At 38.4% G+C, this 17,302-nt stretch overlaps 1 protein-coding gene across 2 annotated transcripts in view; it reads right to left on the bottom strand.

Moving 5' to 3' along the window:
• Positions 1 to 17,302, bottom strand: part of TSGA10 (testis specific 10) — a 158,095-nt gene that overhangs the window by 77,152 nt on the left and 63,641 nt on the right. For both annotated transcript variants that reach the window (XM_055242362.2, XM_063617621.1), the window contains 2 exons: positions 7,207 to 7,322; positions 4,583 to 4,737 (listed from right to left, as the gene is read on the bottom strand). In XM_055242362.2, the coding sequence (XP_055098337.1) occupies positions 4,583 to 4,737; positions 7,207 to 7,322 (271 nt within the window). The remainder of the gene's footprint in view (positions 1 to 4,582; positions 4,738 to 7,206; positions 7,323 to 17,302) is intronic.

Raw genomic sequence — 17,302 nt, 5'->3', positions numbered from 1 at the left:
TATCCATGTGCTCTTCTCCAGGGTATTTTTAGCTACAGTTTCCCATTCTGCTTTCTCATGGAATGGTACAGATTCCACATCTGGCAGTAACAGATACTGGTGTGTTGTTAAAATATACATAAAAAAAAGGTTAAACCCCTTCAAGAAGGACAAGCCAACGAAGGAAAAACTAAAAGACAAAATACTCCATAAAATGGAATGTTTACACATTTTTGAAATATAATTTAATACATTTCTAAACAAATTCTGAAAAGCTAGTTGAACTAGTGCTTTTGAAAGTCCTTACTTGAGACCGAGTGCGGTGGCTCATGCCTGTAACCCCAGCACTTTGAGAGGGTGAGGCAGGCGGAACACGAGGTCAGGAGTTTGAGACCAGCCTGACCAACATGGTGAAACCCCATCTCTACTGCAAATACAAAAATTAGCCAGGTGCAGTGGTGGGCGCCTATAATCCCAGATACTCAGGAGACTGAGGCAGGGAGTCGCTTGAACTCGGGAGGTGAGGGTTGCAGTGGGCCGAGATTGTGTCACTGCACTCCAACCTGGGCGACAGAGACTCCGTCTCAAAAAAGAAAAAAGTCCCTTCTTGATTAACCTTAAAATATGTTCGATAAGCCTAAAAAGGGCTTCGCTTTATCAATATAAGTGCATCGTAAAAAAAAAATTCTCTAGAAACGTTGTAAAGTATCCAGGGCAACAAAATTTCTGGGTTGAATCTAATAACATATACTCTTAGCCTATTTTTCTCTTAATATGACCCTAATACCGCCATTTCTCAAATGTACCATCATTCCTTGTACAACCTCAGTATGTTCTAAGACATATTCCTTGTACAACTTCAAGGTTTAACAATTTTTTAAAATAATATTTAATATTCCTTATTCAACCTTATATGCTGTCCAACTAGGGATGTAGATTCATGTTAACTGTCAAAATTCAGTCTGGACAGGATGGTGCTAAGTATATTTAGAAAAAATAAACAAACTATAACCTTATTCAAATAATTCTGGCTTTTCTTACCCAAAAATCTATGAAGTTGCTGTTGAGTTTTCTAACTTTAATTGGTAGCAAGTAGTAAAACATCTTTTTAAACCATAGATACTAGAAAAAAATCACTTTGTTCACTATAATGTAGACTCTCCATGCTAATTTATTTCTGTAATCTCTATATGAACAGTATTAGTTTTCACTGAGCAGCCTTTGTTAGTTCAGCTCTGAGATATTATTTATTGTAGAGAACATTTCCTCTTTTGATTGCCTAACACTACCTTACAAGTTATTTTCCCTACAGAGGATGGATGTGTTTACTTTCATAAAATCTTATACAAAGTTCTTGATTTTGAAGTAGACTTGTAACTCAACATTGCTTGTGAAGGAAATATAACATTGATACAGTTCGCAGAACGGAAGAAATGTGAAATATTAGATATAGCACAAGAAAATGAGATTTTGAAAGATGTGAAGAATTTTGCTTCTAAATGTTAGTGTTTTGAAAGGAAATCATGCTTAAATATTCAAAAATGTTTTGAATATAATGAGAAGCAAAATTCCACCTAAAAAACCTAAAATTTCAAAACAATGAGTCAGCTTTTTCCACAAGTATTTACCATCTCATGCCCTTTGATGACCTCAGTTATGTTCATGATTCCCAAATCTATTAACTTTAATTAAATTTTCCTCCAAACCTAAAAGTCCAAGAGCCTTTGAATATTTCAATATTTGACCTACATATCCCAAAGACAATTCAAACTCAACATGTCAATAACTTTCCTTTCTAAGCCTGTTCTAGTTCCTGTTTCCTCCTTCATACATAGGAACTATCCATGTGATTCTTAAGTCAGAAAACACACATTGTCAATTTTACTTCCTTAAGAGACTATTTCTCTCACTGATACTCCTACTATTCTAATATAGGTCTCAACACTGTTTTCTTAACTAGTGTCCCTGTCACTACTCTCATTTCCCTATAATCTATCTTTTATATGAATTTACAAATGCCAGAATATTTGTTATAAAATAAAGACCTAATTGTAACACTTCATTATCATTATTTCAGTGACCCTCTGTATCCATGATGATAGAGTTCACACTCAACATCACATGTACTTTTACGATTTTTTTGCTTAACTGTCCCATCTCTTCATATATCTATATCTATATCCCATAGAGATATATATGAAGAGACGGGTTATATACATATATATACACACACATACACACATATATACACACACATATATACACACACACATACACACACTGTAAGGTTGCAAGGAGCATCACAGCAGAGAAGGGACTGTTTGCCTATCCCATCTTTTCTTTGCCCTCCCATATCTATCTCTCTACAACCTGTTCTCTGGCCATGCTAAACTATCAGGAAATCTCATGAAATTCTCTCATGAAAGCCACTGGACTCTCACTTAAGCTGTTCAACCTGTCTGGATCACCCTTTCTCATTGTCTTCTTCTCCTGACTACTATCTAGTCATTCTCCTGACTACTATCTAGTCATTTTTCAGGGTAGTCCAGGCACCATCACTTAATGGAAGATTTTCCCAGACCTTCCTCCTCCCTTAACCCAATTCCCAGGCTGACTCAGGTGTGTTTTTGCCCAATTCCAACACCACATTGCGCATATGTCATTATGGCACTTAATATATTCTATCATAACAGTATCTTTATCTCTCTCCTTATTACACTAGAGGCTTTGAGAAGGCAGACCATTCACCTTTTTTTTTTTTTTTTTTTTTTTTTGAGACAGAGTCTTGCTCTGTCATGCAGGCTGGGGTAGGATGGCACAAACTAGGCTCACTGCAACCTCCACCTCCCAGGCTCAAGTGATACTCCTGCCTCAGCCTCCCAAGTAGCTGGGACTACAGGCATGTGCCACCATGCCCCACCTCACCCTCAGTTTCTAACATAACACCTGGTACATGTCAACAAATGTTTGTTGAAAGAATGAATGGATGGGTGGAAACATAAATTAACGAATTAGTTACCTTAGAGCAGGGAAAGCCCTTATTCCAATGATGCAGCTTTTGCTTAAGATACTTGTGAAAACAGCTAAGAATTGCTTTCAGAATCAGTTTATAAGCTAGAAAATAATATCAGTATCTCTGCCTTGTTGGCAACACCTTTTATTTATTTTATTTATTTATTTTTGAGACAGAGTCTTGCACTGTCACCCAGGCTGGAGTGCAAGGGCCTGATCTTGGCTCACTGCAACCTCCGCCTCCAGGGTTCAAGCGATTCTCCTGACTCAGCCTCCTGAGTAGCTGTGATTACAGGTGCCCGCCACCACGCCCGGCGAATTTTTTGTATTTTTAGTAGAGACGGGGTTTCACTATGTTGACCAGGCTGGTCTCGAACTCCTGACCTCGTGATCCGCCCTCCTCGGCCTCCCAACGTGCTGGGATTACAGGCGTGAGCCACGGCGCCCGGCCTGCACGCCGGCGGCAACATCTTTTTCAACAACATCAAAAATGTGGGATAGGCTGGGCGCGGTGGCTCACGCTTGTAATCCCAGCACTTTGGGAGGCCGAGGCGGGCGGATCACGAGGTCAGGAGATCGAGACCACGGTGAAACCCCGTCTCTACTAAAAAATACAAAAAATTAGCCGGGCGCGGTGGCGGGCGCCTGTAGTCCCAGCTACTCAGAGAGGCTGAGGCAGGAGAATGGCGTGAACCCGGGAGGCGGAGCTTGCTGTGAGCCGAGATTGCGCCACTGCACTCCAGCCTGGGCGACAGAGCGAGACTCCGTCTCAAAAAAAAAAAAAAAAAAAAAAAAAAAATGTGGGATAGAGGTTATCATCCAGCTTTATTCACCAGCCCTACATGATCTATTCTCAAAGCCTGAGGATGATGTAAAAATGTGCTCCTAGGGCAGGGTGCAGCGGCTCATGCCTGTAATCCCAGCACTTTGGGAGGCCGAGGTGGGCAGATCACGAGGTCAGGAGATTGAGATCATCCTGGCTAAGATGGTGAAACCCTGCCTCTACTAAAAATACAAAAAATTAGCCAGGTGTGGTGGTGGGCACCTGTAGTCCCAGCTACTCCGGAGGCTGAGGCAGGAGAATTGCTTGAACCCGGGAGGCGGAGCTTACAGTGAGTCGAGATCGTGCCACTGCACTCCAGCCTGGGCGAGGGAGCAAGACTCCTGTCTGAAAAAAAAGAAAAAGAAAAGAAAAGAAAAGAAAAGAAAAGAAAAGAAAGAAAAGTGCTCCTAGTTCTAAACACAATTACAAAGGGTAACTACCTGAAAACATGCTTTTAAGAAGAAATCAGTCTCACTACTTTATTGTCATGCTTTATATTTTGATATCTGAATTCGTTCTTGTCAGTTGATGTCAATTACTAATTCATGATAGAAAAATAATCTTAAAATATTAGCTACTGGATTTGTACACATGCTTCCTAAGACTATCTTAAAATATTTCAAAGTCAGATTTTGAAGTTTCAACTCTCTAGAAAAAAATTTGAGAAAATTTGAATATTTTATTCAGATTCTAGTTCTTTTAAACCATAGTTTAACATTTAACATTTCATTTAAACGTTTCTTATAAACCACAGTTCTCAGAACATACTTTCATTGCCAAACTCTGTCCAAGGGATGCAATATTCTCAGATTTTTTATCCAAACACGCTTGCAGGCATTCCTTTTCTTTAGCCAGATCATTGAGGGTTCCACCAAGAATGCTGATTTCTTCTCGCTGTGCAATATTTTGCCTTGTAAAATTATCTATATATGCAATCATAAAAGTGTTATTTTAATCAAAATAAAATCTTTTTTTCTATTTCAAGCAGATTATCACACTTTTTGAAGTTCTCCTTACTTCTAATGTATATTATATTCAATTACTAACAATGAGTACTATATCCCAAATTTAAAAATTTTTTGATTAAAAACTACAGTGAATCACAAAACTCTAAATGATGCATAAACACAAAGGCAAAATACCAATGAATTAGAATAGTGAAGGAAAGCTCTATATTGCAAGTTCTCAAAGTAGATTTACATGTATGATGGGGAAAGACAGAGTGGGTGGATGAAGTAAGTGGAATATCAAAACAATCTGTGGCATTTCTCCTCTGTAGTTTTCCCTCCCCTCCCTCTAGCCTAGAATCACTGTTGTATATAAAGCTGGTAAGTAACAAATCTTAATAAAATATTCAATTAAGTCATCTTAAAAGTAAAATGTCTTCTAATATTCTGAAATTTCTAAAGTAGTGTTATAAAAATTCCTAGGAAAAAAAATCATCCCAGGAAGTATGATTCAATTTGTGAGAACTCTTGCAAGCCAATGTCAATGTTGAAGGCCTGAATGATTGGTACAGAAGAATAGTTTTCAAATTGTGGTTTCTCAACCAGCACCATCAGCATCACCTGGGAAATGTACATTCTTAGGCCTCCACTCCAGACCTACTGAATCAGAAATTCTGGGGGAGGGCACAGCAATTTATGTTTTAAAAACTCCTCCTTTCCCCACTGATTCTAATGTATAATGAAGATTGAGAACCACTTGTCTAGAGTAGTTTACCTACTGTAGGTATTAGATTTACCTACAGAAACTGATAGAGACACAAAAGCTCTGCTCCTAGCCTACTTCAAGGAGGCTGGCTCCAATGATCTTTATTAGGTCTCAGGGTGATTGTGACACAGATGAAAGTTTGAGAACCACCGGTCTAGAGCTCTACAAGGGAAGCTCTGTTAGACAGACTTCTAGGTTAATCCCTACTAGGTTAATACCTGTGAGGGCCATCTAGGAGCAGTGCTAAGGGAGATAATATCATATTGTCGTATGCCAAAAGCTTGATCTATATAGTACTGGAGAATACACCATGTCTCTTTTTGCAGGCAGTATTGCCTTTAAGACAACCCACGTTTTGTGTGTCCTGATATCTGAGTTCATTCCCACTGGCAATCAAACAATCAATACATCTCTAAAATAGCTCTAGTATCTCCTAGATTAAAAAAATTATCAACCTAACAACCCAAACAAACTATTACCCTATTTTCTTGTTACTCTTTAATAGCCAAACTTCTTGACAGACTTCTATTCTTTTCTGTCCTGACTTCACTTCCCATTTATTCCTCAACCCACTCTATCTTCTACATCCAACACTCCATTCAAACTTTTTTTTTAGTGTTACCAAATCTTCCAATGTGCCAAATCCAGTCAATATTTTTCTTTAGCCTCACTTATTTCACTTCTGAAAAGTGTCTGACAATTGATCATATCCTCCCCTTTTAAAAACACTTTGCTTTCTGGTCTTCCAAAATAACATTCACTTCTGGGTCTTCTTCCTACTTCTTTGGTTTCTTCTTACTCAGTCCTGGATCCTCTTCTCCTCATTCTCTGTATTTCCCTAGCCAATTTCATAGTTTTAAAATATCATTTATATGCTGATGTGTCCCAAATATGTATCTTTCTCTTCTGGGACACAAACTTAAATATTCAACTGCTTACCTTAGATCTTTATTGGAACTTAAAATATCCAAATATGAGTTCTCTTTCAATATTTTCTTTTATATTTCTGTTTTAATATTTCCTGGTTTGATAAATAGTATCTCCACCTACCTAGTTGTTTATACCAGACATTCTTGAACTATATAATAGCAAGTGTTAACAATATTTCCTCTGCTTTAAAATAGGCTCTTTTATAGCCCTGACCAAAATTCTACCCTATAAGATTAAGTTATGACCATATTTTCATACTGATCACTAACAAGAAACATAAATAAGAAACTTTTAAAAAGTAACTTTCTCTATAAACCCCAGTAATATCATAGACAAAACTAACACTATCCCCTTGGTAATAAGTGAGTTCTTGCCAGACATAACTAAACATATGTACACTTTCCACCAAAAGTAATATATATGTACTGTTTCATTACGGCAGCTATGGACAAGCTACAATATTACACAAAAAATTCAAATTTAAGTTATCATCATAAGTTTACAAACTGTTGCTGCTGAGTTTAGCTATTACTTCATTGACAAATTTTAACTTACCACTAAGCACTTATGGTGCTAAATCTAAAAAAATTTGCTGTCAAAGAAAAATGAATTTTTCTACTATTTTTTATTCATAAACTTAGTTAAGGGCTTGTTTCCAAGTTTATCTATGTTATACTGAAGAGAAGAAAACATATCTTTGCTACCAAACTTAAGAAAAACTAAAAGTAATATTAGGAGAAAAAACTCACCAATTTTTTCAACCAAGCACATAATTTTCTCCTGAGTAAGCTGTAGCTCATATTTTTTCTTAGCAAGGTGTCGCTGAGTATCAGAAAGATCTTTTTCTGTGTTTTCATACAAAAGTCTGCAAATATTTTAATAATAAAACTAATTCTGAAATTTTTGTTTTGTCATCTTGTAGTGTGTTTAAATCTAAAAACTTTTAAGGACACTAATATATTTATTTCCTCTTAATATTTTTATGCAGCTTTAATATTTTCATTACAAAACCAGGAAGTTTAAAAAATAAAGGGTAAGAAGGGATCTTTGATCCACCACTCCAACATAAGCTACTATTAGAACTTTGGTAATAATACCTTCCCTAGGTCCCCCAATGCCAAATCAGAGCAATCAGATTAGGAACTATTATGTTAGCTATGGTTGGGGTCTGTCTGTCTCAATAGCCTAGGGTTTTATGTTTTTTTGTTTGTTTGTTTTTGTACTTTTTTTTTTTTTTTTTATTATACTTTAGGGTTTTAGGGTACATGTGCACAATGTGCAGGTTTGTTACATATGTATCCATGTGCCATGTTGATTTCCTGCACCCATTAACTCGTCATTTAGCATTAGGTGTATCTCCTAATGCTGTCCCTCCCCCCTCCCCCCACCCCACAACAGTCCCCGGAGTGTGATGTTCCCCTTCCTGTGTCCATGAGTTCTCATTGTTCAATTCCCACCTATGAGTGAGAACATGCGGTGTTTGGTTTTTTGTCCTTGCGATAGTTTACTGAGAATGATGTTTTCCAGTTTCATCCATGTCCCTACAAAGGACACGAACTCATCATTTTTTATGGCTGCATAGTATTCCATGGTGTATATGTGCCACATTTTCTTAATCCAGTCTATCGTTGTTGGACATTTGGGTTGGTTCCAACTCTTTGCTATTGTGAATAGTGCCGCAATAAACATACGTGTGCATGTGTCTTTATAGCAGCATGATTTATACTCCTTTGGGTATATACCCAGTAATGGGATGGCTGGGTCAAATGGTATTTCTAGTTCTAGATCCCTGAGGAATCGCCACACTGACTTCCACAATGGTTGAACTAGTTGACAGTCCCACCAACAGTGTAAAAGTGTTCCTATTTCTCCACATCCTCTCCAGCACCTGTTGTTTCCTGATTTTTTAATGATGGCCATTCTAACTGGTGTGAGATGGTATCTCACTGTGGTTTTGATTTGCATTTCTCTGATGGCCAGTGATGAGGAGCATTTCTTCATGTGTTTTTTGGCTGCATAAATGTCTTCTTTTGAGAAGTGTCTGTTCATGTCCTCTGCCCACTTTTTGATGGGGTTGTTTGTTTTTTTCTTGTAAATTTGTTTGAGTTCATTGTAGATTCTGGATATTAGCCCTTTGTCAGATGAGTAGGTTGCAAAAATTTTCTCCCATTGTGTAGGTTGCCTGTTCACTCTGATGATAGTTTCTTTTGCTGTGCAGAAGCTCTTTAGTTTAATGAGATCCCATTTGTCGATTTTGGCTTTTGTTGCCATTGCTTTTGGTGTTTTAGACATGAAGTCGTTGCCCACGCCTATGTCCTGAATGGTATTGCCTAGGTTTTCTTGTAGGATTTTAATGGTTTTAGGTCTAACATATAAGTCTTTAATCCATCTTGAATTAATTTTTGTATAAGGTGTAAGGAAGGGATCCAGTTTCAGCTTTCTACATATGGCTAGCCAGTTTTCCCAGCACCATTTATTAAATAGGGAATCCTTTCCCCATTTCTTGTTTTTGTCAGGTTTGTCAAAGATCAGATAGTTGTAGCTATGCGGCATCATTTCTGAAGGCTCTGTTCTGTTCCATTGATCTATGTCTCTGTTGTGGTACCAGTACCATGCTGTTTTGGTTACTGTAGCCTTGTAGTATAGTTTAAAGTCAGGTAGCGTGATGCCTCCAGCTTTGTTCTTTTGGCTTAGGATTGACTTGGCGATGCGGGCTCTTTTTTGGTTCCATATGAACTTTAAAGTAGTTTTTTCCAATTCTGTGAAGAAAGTCATTGGTAGCTTGATGGGGATGGCATTGAATCTATAAATTACCTTGGGCAGTATGGCCATTTTCACGATATTGATTCTTCCAACCCATGAGCATGGAATGCTCTTCCATTTGTTTGTATCCTCTTTTATTTCATTGAGCAGTGGTTTATAGTTCTCCTTGAAGAGGTCCTTCACATCCCTTGTAAGTTGGATTCCTAGGTATTTTATTCTCTTTGAAGCAATTGTGAATGGGAGTTCACTCATGATTTGGCTCTCTGTTTGTCTGTTATTGGTATACAAGAATGCTTGTGATTTTTGTACATTAATTTTGTATCCTGAGACTTTGCTGAAGTTGCTAATCAGCTTAAGGATATTTTGGGCTGAGACAATGGGGTTTTCTAGATATACAATCATGTCATCTGCAAACAGGGACAATTTGACTTCCTCTTTTCCTAATTGAATACCCTTTATTTCCTTCTCCTGCCTGATTGCTCTGGCCAGAACTTCCAGCACTATGTTGAATAGGAGCGGTGAGAGAGGGCATCCCTGTCTTGTGCCAGTTTTCAGAGGGAATGCTTCCAGTTTTTGCCCATTCAGTATGATATTGGCTGTGGGTTTGTTGTAGATAGCTCTTATTATTTTGAGATACGTCCCATCAATACCTAATTTATTGAGAGTTTTTAGCATGAAGGGTTGTTGAATTTTGTCAAAGGCCTTTTCTGCATCTATTGAGATAATCATGTGGTTTTTGTCTTTGGTTCTGTTTATATGCTGGATTACATTTATTGATTTGCGTATGTTGAACCAGCCTTGCATCCCAGGGATGAAGCCCACTTGATCATGGTGGATAAGCTTTTTGATGTGCTGCTGGATTCGGTTTGCCAGTATTTTATTGAGGATTTTTGCATCAATGTTCATCAAGGATATTGGTCTGAAATTCTCTTTTTTGGTTATGTCTCTGCCAGGTTTTGGTATCAGGACGATGCTGGCTTCGTAAAATGTGTTAGGGAGGATTCCCTCTTTTTCTATCGATTGGAATAGTTTCAGAAGGAATGGTACCAGTTCCTCCTTGTACCTCTGGTAGAATTCAGCTGTGAATCCATCAGGTCCTGGACTCTTTTTGGTTGGTAAGCTATTGATTATTGCCACAATTTCAGAACCTGTTATTGGTCTATTCAGAGATTCAACTTCTTCCTGGTTTAGTCTTGGGAGGGTGTATTTGTCGAGGAATTTATCCATTTCTTCTAGATTTTCTAGTTTATTTGCATAGAGGTGTTTGTAGTATTCTCTGATGGTAGATTGTATTTCTGTGGGATCGGTGGTGATATCCCCTTTTTCGTTTTTTATTGCATCTATTTGATTCTTCTCTCTTTTCTTCTTTATTAGTCTTGCTAGCGGTCCATCAATTTTGTTGATCTTTTCAAAAAACCAGCTCCTGGATTCATTAATTTTTTGAAGGGTTTTTTGTGTCTCTATTTCCTTCAATTCTGCTCTGATTTTGGTTATTTCTAGCCTTCTGCTAGCTTTTGAATGTGTTTGCTCTTGCTTTTCCAGTTCTTTTAATTGTGATGTTAGGGTGTCAATTTTGGATCTTTCCTGCTTTCTCTTGTGGGCATTTAGCGCTATAAATTTCCCTCTACACACTGCTTTGAACGTGTCCCAGAGATTCTGGTATGTTGTGTTTTTGTTCTCGTTGGTTTCAAAGAACATCTTTATTTCTGCCTTCATTTCATTATGTACCCAATAGTCATTCAGGAGCAGGTTGTTCAGTTTCCATGTAGTTGAGCGGTTTTGACTGAGTTTCTTAATCCTGAGTTCTAGTTTGATTGCACTGTGGTCTGAGAGACAGTTTGTTATCAGAGACTAGGATTGCAACCCCTGCCTTTTTTTGTTTTCCAGTTGCTTGATAGATCTTCCTCCATCCCTTTATTTTGAGTCTATGCGTGTCTCTGCACGTGAGATGGGTTTCCTGAATACAGCACACTGATGGGTCCTGACTCCTTATCCAGTTTGCCAGTCTGTGTCTTTTGATTGGAGCATTTAGCCCATTTACATTTAACGTGAATATTGTTATGTGTGAATCTGATCCTGTCATTATGATGTTAGTTGGTTATTTTGCTCGTTAGTTGCTATAGTTTCTTCCTAGCCTCGATGGTCTTTACAATTTGGCATGTTTTTGCAGGGGCTGGTACCGGTTGTTCCTTTCCATGTTTAGTGCTTCCTTCAGGAGCTCTTTTAGGGCAGGCCTGGTGGTGACAAAATCACTCAGCGTTTGCTTGTCTGTAAAGTATTTTATTTTTCCTTCACTTATGAAGCTTAGTTTGGCGGGATAGGAAATTCTGGGTTGAAAATTATTTTCTTTAAGAATGTTGAATATCGGCCCCCACTCTCTTCTGGCTTGTAGAGTTTCTGCTGAGAGATCAGCTGTTAGTCTGATGGGCTTCCCTTTGTGGGTAACCCGACCTTTCTCTCTGGCTGCCCTTAACATTTTTTCCTTCATTTCAACTTTGGTGAATCTGACAATTATGTGTCTTGGAGTTGCCCTTCTCGAGGAGTATCTTTGTGGCGTTCTCTGTATTTCCTGAATCTGAATGCTGGCCTGCCTTGCTAGATTGGGGAAGTTCTCCTGGATAATATCTTGCAGAGTGTTTTCCAACTTGGTTCCATTCTCCCCATCATTTTCAGGTACACCAATCAGACGTAGGTTTGGTCTTTTCACATAGTCCCAAATTTCTTGGAGGCTTTGTTCATTTCTTTTTATTCTTTTTTCTCTAAACTTCCCTTCTCTCTTCATTTCATTCATTTCATCTTCTATCAGCGATACCCTTTCTTCCAGTTGATCGCATCTGCTACTGAGGCTTCTGCATTCTTCGCGTAGTTCTCGAAACTTGGCTTTCAGCTCCATCATCTCCTTTAAGCCCTTCTCTCCATTGGTTATTCTAGTTATCCATTCTTCTAATTTTTTTTCAAAGTTTTTAACTTCTTTGCTATTGTTTTGAATTTCCTCTCGTAGCTCAGAGTAGTTTGATCGTCTGAAGCCTTCTTCTCTCAACTCATCAAAGTCATCCTCCATCCAGCTTTGTTCCGTTGCTGGTGAGGAACTGCGTTCCTTTGGAGGAGGAGAGGTGCTCTGTTTTTTAGAGTTTCCAGTTTTTTTGGTCTGTTTTTTCCCCATCTTTGTGGTTTTGTCTACTTTTTGTCTTCGATGATGGTGATGTACAGATGGGTTTTTGGTGTGGATGTCCTTTCTGTTTGTTAATTTTCCTTCTACCAGACAAGACCCTCAGCTGCAGGTCTGTTGGAGTTTGCTAGAGGTCCACTCCAGACCCTGTTTGGCTGGGTGTCAGCACCGGTGGCTCAAGCAGAAATGCAGAAATCACCCGTCTTCTGTGTTGCTGGGGCTGGGAGCAGGAGACCGGAGCTGTTCCTATTCGGCCATCTTGGCTCCACCCCCCCGGTTTTATGTTTTAATTCAGATAACAAGATGAGGCCATAGAGATGTCTGCAACACAAGAAATAGAACTAAGATGTCCCATGTAAATACTGAGAAATATACCATTAGTGAGAAGGTGAAACTAGAGAAAAACACCTTGTCAATTGCTGCTAGGCTCAGGAAAATAATAACAACAAAGAGTCTTAATCTCAATCCAAGATATCAAAATAAAATTTAGTTCCCGATTGGTCATATAATCAGGAACCCCTCGCAAAACTCTGGAGGCATGCTCTCAACCCAAGCACAGAACTAACCCAGACAAAGGCCTATGGAAAATGATCTCATAATTCAAAATTGAAAAATACATCAAGAAACAATCCAACCTTAGTGGGAGTCAAAAGACACACAAACTAAATTAGATCCCTAAGAACTTCAGACTACAGCACTATCAAATAGAAACTTAGAAATACATGCATTTAACACTTTGGGAGGCCGAGGCGGGCGGATCACGAGGTCAGGAGATCGAGACCAAGGTGAAACCTCGTCTCTACTAAAAATACAAAAAAAAAAAATTAGCCGGGCGTGGTGGCGGGCGCCTGTAGTCCCAGCTACTTGGAGAGGCTGAGGCAGGAGAATGGCATGAACCCGGGAGGCGGAGCTTGCAGTGAGCCGAGATTGCGCCACTGCACTCCACCCTGGGCGACAGAGCGAGACTCCCTCTCAAAAAAAAAAATAAAATAAAATAAATAAAATAAAAAAAAGAAATACATGTATTTAAATACAAACACATAAAATAATTAATAGTATATATAAAGAAAAAAATCAACAAATTTGGATCCCTTCCTTACACCTTATACAAAAATTAATTCAAGATGGATTAAAGACTTACATGTTAGACCTAAAACCATAAAAACCCTAGAAGAAAACCTAGGTAATACCATTCAGGACATAGGCATGGGCAAGGACTTTGTGTCTAAAACACCAAAAGCAATGGCAACAAAAGCCAAAATTGACAAATGGGATCTAATTAAACTAAAGAGCTTCTGCACAGCAAAAGAAACTATCATCAGAGTGAACAGGCAACCTACAAAATGGGAGAAAATGTTCGCAACCTACTCATCTGACAAAGGGCTAATATCCAGAATCTACAATGAACTCAAACAAATTTACAAGAAAAAAACAAACAACCCCATCAAAAAGTGGACGAAGGACATGAACAGACATTTCTCAAAAGAAGACATTTATGCAGCCAAAAAACACATGAAAAAATGCTCATCATCACTGGCCATCAGAGAAATGCAAATCAAAACCACAATGAGATACCATCTCACACCAGTTAGGATGGCCATCATTAAAAAGTCAGGAAACAACAGGTGCTGGAGAGGATGTGGAGAAATAGGAACACTTTTACGCTGTTGGTGGGACTGTCAACTAGTTCAACCATTGTGGAAGTCAGTGTGGCGATTCCTCAGGGAACTAGAACTAGAAATACCATTTGACCCAGCCATCCCATTACTGGGTATATATCCAAAGGACTATAAATCATGCTGCTATAAAGACACATGCACACGTATGTTTATTGTGGCACTATTCACAATAGCAAAGACTTGGAACCAACCCAAATGTCCAACAACAATAGACTGGATTAAGAAAATGTGGCACATATACACCATGGAATACTATACAGCCATAAAAAATGATGAGTTCATGTCCTTTGTAGGGACATGGATGAAACTGGAAACCATCATTCTCAGTAAACTATCGCAAGGACAAAAAACCAAACACCGCATGTTCTCACTCATAGGTGGGAATTGAACGATGAGAACTCACAGACACAGGAAGGGGAACATCACACTCCGGGGACTGTTGTGGGGTGGGGGGAGGGGGGAGGGACAGCATTAGGAGATATACCTAATGCTAAATGACGAGTTAATGGGTGCAGCAAACCAACATGGCACATGGATACATATGTAACAAACCTGCACATTGTGCACATGTACCCTAAAACCTAAAGTATAATAATAAAATAAAATAAAATAAAAAATATAGAGACAGAAAAAAAAACAAATTTGGAAAAGAACCAAATAGAACTTCACAAAATTAAACTAATATCAAAATTTTAAAGATTACGAAACTCAGTGGACGAGTTAAAAATACAGAATGGACACTGCCAAAGAGATAACTGGTTAACTGGGGAAAAAAAAACAGATCAGAGGTCCTATATTAGAGCACAAATAAAACAATGAAAAAATATAAAATAGAGGTTAACAGACATAAAAGACAGAATAAGAAGGTCCAATATTTACCAAGTCAAAATCCCAGTAGGGAAGAATAAAGACAATATTCAACAAAATAATACCTAATAAAAGATGAAATCCAAGACTGAAGAGGTATTAATCTGTATCTATTAAGACAATTATAAATGGGAGAAGATAAAAGGGCTTAAAAGGAGGCAAGATTTCTATACTTTATTCAAACTGATAAAATGTGACACCAGTGGATCATGATAAATAAATACAATTCACAGAGCAACCACTGAAAAATCTATAGACACTCAAAAATACTATAGATATCAAAAATGGGATTCTAAAAAATGTCAAGTAATCCATGAAAAGGCAGGAAAACAAAAACAGAGACATGAGAAACACAGGAAAGAAACAAACGAAAAATACTCCCAAAAAATAACATGGAGAATTGAGCCCTACCAATAATTATATTAAATGCATATGGTCTACCTTATTTTTCACAGCCAAAACCTGGAAACAATCAAAATGTCCCTCACCGGGTGAATAGCTGAACAAATTATGGTACATTCATACTATGGAATGTTACTCAGCAATATTAAAAAGTATCAAAATTTAATACTTGGCTGGGTCTCAATGGCATTATTCTGAGTTTTCAAGTGAATCTTGAAAATCATGTCTGTATGACTCTTTCTATAACATTCTTGAAATGACAAAATTACAGAGCTGGAAAACAGATTAGTGTCAGATATTAGGGATCGTGGTGGGGGAAGAGGAGATGTGACTGTAAAGGAGTAGCATGAGGGATATTTTTGCAGTAATAGACTTTCCGCGTCTTGAATGTGGCAGTAGTTACATGAAACTACATATGTGATAAAATGACAGAACTATGCACACACATTGTACCAATGTCAATTTTCTGGCTCTGATATTGTACTACAGTGATATAAAATGTAATCATTGTGGGAAAGTGGGTGACAGGTATACATCAACTTCTCTGTATATTTTTGCAACTTCCTACAAATTACGAAATTATTTTAAAGCAGTAAAACAAAAAAAGTCCTAGATTTAGGCTGCACAATTATGCCAATTAAATTAAAATCTCTGGGAATAAGAATCAACATCACTATTGTTTTTTAAAGCTCTTCATTTGATTCTCATATGCAGCCAAGGCTGTTAAGGAATGCATCTGATACAGTTTGGATGTTTGTCCCCTCCAAATCTCATGTTGAAATGTGATTCCCAATGTTGGAAGTGGGGCCTGGGGAGAGATGATTGGATCATGGGAGCAGGTCCTTCATGAATGGTTTAACACTATCCCCTTGGTGATAAGTGATATCTCGCTAGTTAGTTCACATGAGATCTGGCTGTTCAAAGAAGTCTGAGATCTCCCTTTTTCTCTTGCCCCCGCCCTTGTCATGTGATACACTGGCTCCCCCTTTGCTTTCCAAGACGGTAAGCTGTCTCGGGCCCTCACCAAAAGCAAATGCCAGCACCATGCTTCCTGTACAGCCTGCAGAACCATGAGCTAAAATAAATCTCTTTTCTTTTAAAATTACCCACACTCAGGTATTTCTTTACAGCAACACAAGAATAGACTAACAGAGCCTCCTGATGTCTCTTCATCAAGGGGAGCAAAGGGTGAAAAATTAACAAAGCAGGTGTATATGAGGCAGAAAGTGATACTGGTTTTATGGCGTCAGCGTCTCTCCCATCTCCCCATACCATGAACTCAAAGAGGCTGACATTGTTAGTCACCCAAAAGCATTGTTTTACACAATAACTTATATCTCCATGGGAAAATGTGTTCCAGGTCCAAAATTATAAGACATTTGAGAAGGCCACTCATTTAAAAACGAAACAAAACAAAACACACTGATTACAAAATCAAGCAGAAGCTGCTATATTAGAATAAATGCATCCAGGCCAGGAGCGGTGGCTCATGCCTGTAATCCCAGCACTTTGGGAGGCCAAGGTGGGCAGATTAAGAGGTCAGGAGTTCGAGACCAGCCTGACCAACATGGTGAAACCCCCAGTCTCTACTAAAAATACAAAAATTAGCCGGGCACGGTGGCGCACACCTGCAATCCTAGCTACTCAGGAGGCTGAAGCAGGAGAATTGCTTGAACCCAGGAGGTGGAGGTTGCAGTGAGCTGAGATCACACCACTGCACTCCAGCCCGGATGACAGAGACTCCATCTCAAAATTAATTAATTAATTAATTTTAAAAATGAATCAAAAAATTAATTAGCCCCAAAAAAATTAAAAGAAAGGAGAAGCCAGGCATGATGGCTCATGCTTGTAGTCCCAGCACTTTGGGAGGCCAATGTGGGAGGATCACTTGAGGCTGGGAGATCAAGACCAGCCTGGGCAACATAGGAAGGAAGACCCCGTCTCTATAAAAACTTTTTAAAAAAT

Source organism: Symphalangus syndactylus, chromosome 14 (assembly GCF_028878055.3).
Source record: "Symphalangus syndactylus isolate Jambi chromosome 14, NHGRI_mSymSyn1-v2.1_pri, whole genome shotgun sequence".
Taxonomy (NCBI): Eukaryota; Metazoa; Chordata; class Mammalia; order Primates; family Hylobatidae; genus Symphalangus; species Symphalangus syndactylus.
Note: the sequence above shows the minus strand (reverse complement) of the source record. Positions and strands in the feature narration are given on the sequence as shown.